Source organism: Notothenia coriiceps, unplaced genomic scaffold (assembly GCF_000735185.1).
Source record: "Notothenia coriiceps isolate Sejong01 unplaced genomic scaffold, NC01 NC01_scaffold00033171, whole genome shotgun sequence".
Lineage (NCBI taxonomy): Eukaryota > Metazoa > Chordata > Actinopteri > Perciformes > Nototheniidae > Notothenia > Notothenia coriiceps.
Genome location: NW_011365872.1, coordinates 145,722 through 153,578, shown reverse-complemented (window position 1 = coordinate 153,578; position 7,857 = coordinate 145,722). Strand labels below are relative to the sequence as shown.

General features: G+C 40.2%; 2 protein-coding genes across 2 annotated transcripts in view; one reads left to right on the top strand and one right to left on the bottom strand.

The window, feature by feature from the left end:
• Positions 1-820: 820 nt before the first annotated feature.
• On the bottom strand, positions 821-2,969 carry LOC104961352 (salivary glue protein Sgs-4-like; the record flags this gene model as incomplete). The annotated part of the gene is made up of 2 exons (XM_010789630.1): positions 2,587-2,969; positions 821-895 (listed from the first exon to the last, which is right to left on the bottom strand). Coding segments are annotated over exons 1-2 (332 nt in total), but the record flags the coding sequence as incomplete, so codon positions are not given.
• Positions 2,970-4,035: 1,066 nt separating this feature from the next.
• LOC104961345 (AP-3 complex subunit mu-1-like) overlaps positions 4,036-7,857 on the top strand; it is a 6,423-nt gene continuing 2,601 nt past the window's right edge. Inside the window, exons 1-8 of the mRNA XM_010789618.1 lie at positions 4,036-4,237; positions 4,973-5,250; positions 5,614-5,785; positions 5,888-6,025; positions 6,519-6,604; positions 6,699-6,832; positions 7,092-7,299; positions 7,654-7,798. Coding sequence (XP_010787920.1) covers positions 4,978-5,250; positions 5,614-5,785; positions 5,888-6,025; positions 6,519-6,604; positions 6,699-6,832; positions 7,092-7,299; positions 7,654-7,798 — 1,156 coding nt within the window. The 5' untranslated portion in view covers positions 4,036-4,237; positions 4,973-4,977. The remainder of the gene's footprint in view (positions 4,238-4,972; positions 5,251-5,613; positions 5,786-5,887; positions 6,026-6,518; positions 6,605-6,698; positions 6,833-7,091; positions 7,300-7,653; positions 7,799-7,857) is intronic.

Below are 7,857 nucleotides of genomic sequence, written 5' to 3'. Positions count from 1 at the left end.
GTACTCCCTCCCCAGCCACGTCAGATCCGCCAACACTCTCACATCATTCAAACAATCCCTCAAAACTCACCTTTTCACTCTTGCCTTCAACTCCTTATTAACTAACCCCTTGCCCTTTTTCCTCCTAGCTTCGCAATTTCTACTTTTGTTGTTATTTTGTTTTACTTGCTTGTAAGCGCTTTGAGCACCAGGAAAAGCGCTTTATAAATGTAATGTATTATTATTATTATTATTATTATTATTATTATAGTAGCTACTGACCATGCTACAGCAGTGAGCAGCAGAGGTTGTTGGCGAAAACACATCAGCAATGACGCGGGTGAGAGCAGGAGAGGTGGGGAGAGGCGGGGCTATGGCGTGGTCGTTATCAGGAAATTATCGTATAGGACGTACACACGGAGCCGTTTGGCCCCCCAGAGCGTTACGTCTGCAGACCTACCCACCTTGGGAACCGTTACCGTTTGAGGGCTCCGTTTCCGCGGTTCCGTTGCGGCCTCGTGTGGACGAACCGTCCATACGATCGAGAACTGTAGCAGATACAACCCGTTTTGTGTCCGTGTGGACGGGGCCATGTCAGTCTCTCATTGGAGTGACCTCTGTGACACAGGACGTCTGTATTGCCCTTGATCTGATAAGTGCGGACTAAGGATCTAAATATTTTAAAAATATATATACATTTATTTCAACAATGGCATAAAAGAGAATACGAAGAATGTTTCCTATTATTGCTTTGCCCTTATAACTATTAAGGATTTCAGAACTACCTGATGACAGCACTTTCTCTAGGAAACAAATGTCATATTTGTTTTCTTTTACTTACTTGTCCAGAAAGTCTTTGTCCACCACAGCAGAGATGTCCAGTAAGGGGTTTCCCATCCCAAAGAGTGTATTAGGGCTGAAATGTAAAAATAAAGTGTTAAAGATAAAAAGGCTCTGCATGGGCTTTAACAGGACAACATGGAATAGCAATCTTTGTGTGGCTCTGTGTTTGATCAGGCTGTTCCACCTCGGGCAAACAACTGAACACAAGGCTTGGCTTTCATATCAAATTATTGTCCGTTGATATGTTAAAAAAAAACTAAAATCAAACAGCAACTCTCCTTTTGTGTCAATGTATAACAGCGACATTGGAACTTGTCTTACACATCAGTAACCAATTAGCCTGTGGATTAGTCTCCAACTTTTGCTTTTATAAAAACAAATGCTAAATGATCTATGCACAATACTCTTCAAAAGCATCAAGAGAGTGTGGTAACATGTGTTTAGTGTAAACTCATGTTACCAGTGTCCACTCTCTCGGTGTCCGGAAAACCCACATGTAGCAAGTCTCCTGACATAGGCATGAACATATGCTAGCATATTTACCAATCAAACATTGCCTTCTAGACATTTAAGAATGTTTTTGTTAACAAGTAGAGAGAATGATAATGTACAGAGATGTAGTTACGCTGATCATTTTTTTGGTCAAAGGAAAACTGAAAATGCAGCTAACCAAAACAAATGCCATACCCTCCCTATCATTGCCTACATCACATAAATCTTCCAATATGCAGCCACAAGATTACTGGGCTTTTGCAACCAGTTACACCAACCCAGAACCCATGCCAGCCATACATTCTCTATAAAGCAACTTACCTTGCAGAAGACATGGTGTCTCTCTGTGTGTAACAGCTAGATACTGACAGACCTGTTGAGCAACCTAAAACCGGCTCAGAAAGAGCCAAGCATACAAAAACTTCACAATTTTAAGCTCAGTGCCCGGGTAGATCGATTTTCCCCTGCAACCACAGCTCCTCCCCCTCGGGCCTCACTGATTGGAGGCATCGGGAGGAGGAAGGGCCGGAACAGCCCGTATCTGTCTGCTGATTGGCTCGTCTTCCAGACAAACCTCAATCCACTCACTCTTTAGAAGCTATTACATCGTGAGAAGCGTGCTGATGATAGTGCCTACAAATATACAGTGATATAACAAGAGCGGGTTTCAGATTAGTTAAATGGCGCAGTTTTCTAAAAGGGATGCATCGTGTCGAACTGCGATATGAAAAGCACCAAAACATTGCATATTTACGGCCATGAGACTACTTCGCAAGTCATTGTTTTGGGAGCTGGGACAGGGTGTCTCAGACATGCTTTCTCTGCCGTAACCAGTTACTACACCAAGCAGCGGACCCAGTCCTTGGCACTGGATGAACGCAGTGTCCAAACCGGTGCAAGTGTTTATTTCTGCAGCTTATAAACATGCAGGGGCAGGTGGTGGTCACGCTGAATTTAAGATTAGATATTGGCACCCTTGCAAAAGTTATAGGATGTGTTAGACAACAGCAGCTGTGTAGCGGCACGTTAAGAGATCATAAAAGGATTGTACAATGGTTATCAGATGCGAACAACTCTGCTGCTTGCTGCTTCACGCAAATACATTGTAAAGAAATGTTTAGCCTCACATTCAATGCACTCATTTATAATCTTTTAACTAACATTGCTATGTATATAAGATTTGCGCGCGTTAGCATTCATTCAACCAAGTAAGGAGGGTCATGTCTCCCGAGATACAGTTTCTTAGCTTATTTATTATTAACTTTTGGTCACCTTAGTTTGTCAGTAGTCTCTTTGGTCGGAGACTCTGTCTTTTTGGTTGGAGTCTCTGTCTCTTTGTTTGGAGACTCGGTCTTTTTTCTCGGAGACTCTGTCTTTTTGCTTGGAGACTCTGTCTTCTTCTCTTCTGAGAATCTTCCCTTCTTTGCTTTGGGTGCGTCGGAGGCCATGGTCTCTGTCTTTTTGGTGGGAGACTCTGTCTTCTTCTCCTCTGAGAGTCGTTTATTTGCTTTAAGTTCGACGGAGGCCATGGTTGAGCGGGCACGTTGCTATCACTTTATTGACCGGTGTGGAAGCGCGGTTGTGCTAAGTGCTAACAGGCAATGGATGTTTGGTACCTGAGTGCAGTCTCGCAGGCAGCCCTCAATGCGTGACGCAATCACTGAGCTCCACCAATCAAAGCCTTACATTTATGTTTTTTCTGGAAACGTGGATGGCCATTTATTTGGCAAACTAAAAGCACATAAAATATTCATAAAACTCCTTATGAAATGACTTTTACACATGTGCCCAAAAATGATCCAACAGTACCAAGCAGAGAAGATCAAAGATGACACTTTTGCCAATTTCAGGAAAAAACCTCAAATTGATTAAATGTGATTTTTTTTCACTGCATATTTGTGCATATATTCGATATAGCCTACTAACATTAGGCCTACACAATTGTTAGTGAACTGCAGTATATTAAGTCTTAATAAGGCACTTTTGACTACTAATGAAATAACAAATCACTGAAAGTAGTCTCATGTACTGGACGATGAAATAAAGAATGATGAGAAAATTGACTTAATCCGGATGGTTTCACTGACTTGAAAGCTTCTTCAGATTTGTGGTTCCTTCGGCACCATCCACCATTTGTATTTAACTCCAAATATATACATTATCCATATGAACACTAAATTAAGAAGTATAATTAATCAATAGTAAGAATTGATCAAATGTTTAGGACAAATCAGGTAAAATAACACAAGATAAAGAAAAGGGAAAGAGAACCTCTAAAAACCCACTTTACACTAGATAAAGTAACCTGCTGTTGCATAGGCTACATATTGGTTATAATTTTACTTTGTACATTTTAGCACTCTCCTCCAGCAAGTCTCAATTTAAGACTGGGTAGTGCTTTACCAGGAATTTGTGATTAAAATGTTTTCCAAATGAAGTTAAAATATAAATATACATCTTACACTTTTTCTACAGTTTGGTTTATTATGGCTGAGAATAAAATGATAATAGCTCGTTGCATTTCTGATATGAAACCAAACCTGACAATAAGGGTAAAAGTTAGCCTTGGGACGCTGCATGTGAAAATAAAGGACCTGCAATAACACCTGAAAGACAACACTCAGGGCATCCTAATACGTTAAATATTAGCTGCCCGCAAACTTCGCCTGATTAAAAAGTCCGAAACTTTGATCTGAAAGCATCAATCAGGTCGACAAAGGAGTTTATCTCAATTTAAACCAGCCGGCATTAATTGTATTTCTTGGCTTATAGTGTTTGAATCTTTATCATGTGGTTTATTGATATGAACTTGTGACTGAGTTGTGTTAACGTGTGCATAGATCTGCAGGCGTCTCCTCGACTGCTCACCCAGTCTGCCGTCCTGGCACCAACTGACTGATATCTTTGGCACCGGAGTTAGCAGGTAAAACTTCCAACAATCTCAAACTTTGTACACATTATGCTCTGTTTAATACTGCTATGTCGCTCCTAGTCCTCTAACCCTCACGATTATTTCATTGTTTTTGGTAAACAAACAGATGGTTAAATTCTCGAAGTTGACAATGTCTGTTTGCTAACCAGCTGGGGAAGTTACCTGAGGTTTAAGTTAGTTAAATAGTATGACAGTAGGTAAATGTTGACAACAAAAGACACTGCGTCACACGTACATTTGCACTGTTTTGATTTGGGCACAATCAAATATTTGACAAAGAACATTTGGGTAAAACTGCTGATTTGATCTCCTATTATGTATTGTCTTTTTTTGATGCACCCTTAAAAAAATAAAAGTATAAATATATATCATTTAACATATTAGCTGTGTTTACACTATATGGACTCGTGCCATACTGAAATAACAGTCGAGGCAATCTATTCAGTAACCTTTTCACCATTTGTATTGTTTAAAGTTTCAGAAAAGTTATATGTTTTCTATTGTTGGTCAATAGTGCATCTTGTATGTTCTATAAACACCTATTTTTCTCACAAACTTGTACTTAACAGTCTTGTCTAGTCTTCCCGATAACTGTCTCTGTGTAATAACATTGAGGACAGATTCCTTGTATGTGCATTCATACTTGGTCAATAAAAGTTATCCTGAATCTATGTTCCACTCAATAAAACAGACCTCTACTAAACAACAACCATGTCATTGTTTCAGCTGAGATGATCCACAGTCTGTTCCTGATTAATCACGCGGGAGACATCTTCCTGGAGAAACACTGGAAGAGTGTCATCAGCAGGAGTGTCTGTGATTACTTCTTCGAGGCAAAGGAGAAGGCAGTTGAACCGGAGAATGTTCCCCCCGTGCTGCAGACCCCACACCACTACCTCATCTCCATTTACAGAGACAAGCTCTTCTTCCTGTCTGTCGTCCAGACTGAAGTCCCTCCGCTGTTTGTCATTGAGTTCCTGCACAGAGTGGCAGACACAATTCAGGTGTGATTAAACTCTTTATGCATTGATTATTGATTGATTTACTTATCTATAAATCAATCATGCAGGGCTATGGGGACATCGTGTTTGACTATAACCTTATCCAACATATTATTATTCATTAAAAGAAAACGACTACTAACGACGACTAAAAACTACTACTAAAAAAATCTATTTGCTATTTGTGATTCAAAATGAAGGTCATTTGTAGTATGTTTTAATACCATTGTAAGAGTTTTAAGCATACTTTATTTTAATATTGTGAATCAAAGTTGTGTTGGCCAGAATGATGGAGACACTGCATTTTCATATCATCCCATGGCTGTCTATTGTGTGCTTTAGTGTAACAGGTATTTTTATTGACAGGACTACTTTGGAGAGTGCACTGAAAGTCTAATCAACGACAATGTAGTGACCTTGTACGAGCTGTTGGAGGAGATGCTGGACAACGGCTTCCCCCTCGCAACAGAGTCCAACGTCCTCAAAGAGATGATCAGGCCTCCCACCATCTTGCGATCAGTGGTCAATACGCTCACAGGTAAACAGAGGACACCTAACTCTGTTATAAAGGCTAAGACGTAATACGCTCTGTCTAATTATCTATGTGTACATTTCTGTTTTTTTTTGTTTTGTTTTCCAGGAAGCAGTAATGTCGGAGATAAACTACCAACGGGTCAATTGTCCAGTATCCCCTGGAGGCGAGCTGGTGTTAAATACACCAATAATGAGGCATATTTTGACGTAATAGAGGAAATAGATGCCATTGTGGACAAATCAGGTACAAACAAGCTCTCGTTGGATCACCACAGATAAAGCACCAGTTAGAAGTTACATTGTTCCCCTCTCTCAAACAACTAGGCTGTTATTAATACATTTTGTAATAATAGCTGCAGCTTGCTTAACCTTATGCTTAACCTCATTATGCTCAAACTGTGAACTCATTGTTTTCCACTAAAAGAGGAAATACAAAACCATATAATGACTAAGCTTGGCAATATTGCTGCTGCTTTTGATTTATGAATTTTCACACACAGATCTCTTTGCAGCATTTCTTATTGGTCAGGACTTTTCAAAAATCAAAATGATCAAACAAAGTTTAGATCTGATTTTTCTAAATAGGTTTCGGTGTAAAATACTGAATATAACTGAATACTCATTGTAGCCTATACCCACTCTACCACATCAAGTTGTACTTTTTTTTATGATTTTGGCTAATATCAAATGGGCGCATCCTTACTTCAAACATGCTTGCATCTTCTTCAATATTTCAGGAACGACAGTGTTTGCAGAGATCCAGGGAGTAATTGAAGCCTCCGTGCGTCTCACTGGGATGCCTGATCTGTCTATGACCTTTATGGTGTGTTCTTTGCTTTCAGCTCTTTGTTGTGCTTATGTGGTCTACTTGTGTGAGTGGAAAATTCACCTGCCATTGTTGACGTTTTTGATGACAGAATCCATCTCTTCTCGATGACGTGAGTTTCCACCCGTGTGTGAGGTTTAAGCGCTGGGAGTCGGAGCGGGCCCTCTCCTTCATCCCGCCTGATGGGAACTTCACACTCATGAACTATCATGTGAGCACTCAAAAGTAAGCACAGACACAGACACACATGCATGTCATAAAAAGTACCTGTGTAAATATGTTTTCTGTAACTCAACAATACAATCTTTGTCGTGCTATTTCTTTGGGTAGAAGTGGAGAAAAACTCTAGTTTATGTTCCACAATAAAGATTTAAAATCGATATTGTTAACTTGTTTAGTCGTAAACACAAGCTAGTTGCTGCCTGCCTGCTGAGCTTGGCTGTTTATTGTAATCATGGTCAATTCTGTCTGTGTCCTTCCTCAGCCTCGTGACCATTCCGGTGTACGTGAAGCAAAACATCTGCTTCTTTGAGACGGGACCTTGTGGCCGCCTGGAAATCACAGTAGGACCCAAGCAGACCATGGGGAAGACAGTGGAGGCGCTGATGGTCACCATCCACATGCCTAAAGCTGTGCTCAGTGCCAACCTCACAGCCACACAGGGAAACTACACCTACGACCTCGCTACCAAGGTAACCAAGTATTTACAAGGCCACCCTTAAGAAAAACTTAAATGATCATATGTGTACGAATTGCTACCCCCATGTTACCTTGAATTTTTACAAATAATTTGTTTTTCTTGAATACCTTATCAAATATAAGAATAGAAAGTTGCCAATGTAAGGTTCATAAGCTTTTAGCAAAAATGTATGTGTTATGAAAGCTGTATACAGTACTGCTATATAAATGACCCTCAATTTATTATTTACAAGTTGTGTGAGGGATCAGTCGGATCAGAACTGGTGGTGTTGTGGAGAAAAAATTACTGATGACAAAAATAAAATCTTTTCATCGTCCTTTCTAAGAGTATGTCTGTGTTTTATTAGGTGTTGGTTTGGGACATTGGAAAACTGAACCCCCAGAAGCTTCCCAACTTGCGAGGCAGTCTGAGTCTGCAGTCGGGGGCCCCAAAACCTGAAGACAACCCCTCACTCAACATTGACCTGAAGATTCAACAGTTGGCCATATCAGGTAAACAGACCTCTTATTTTTTTATTGAGGCCAAGATTCCTCATTGCTCACTATACTTC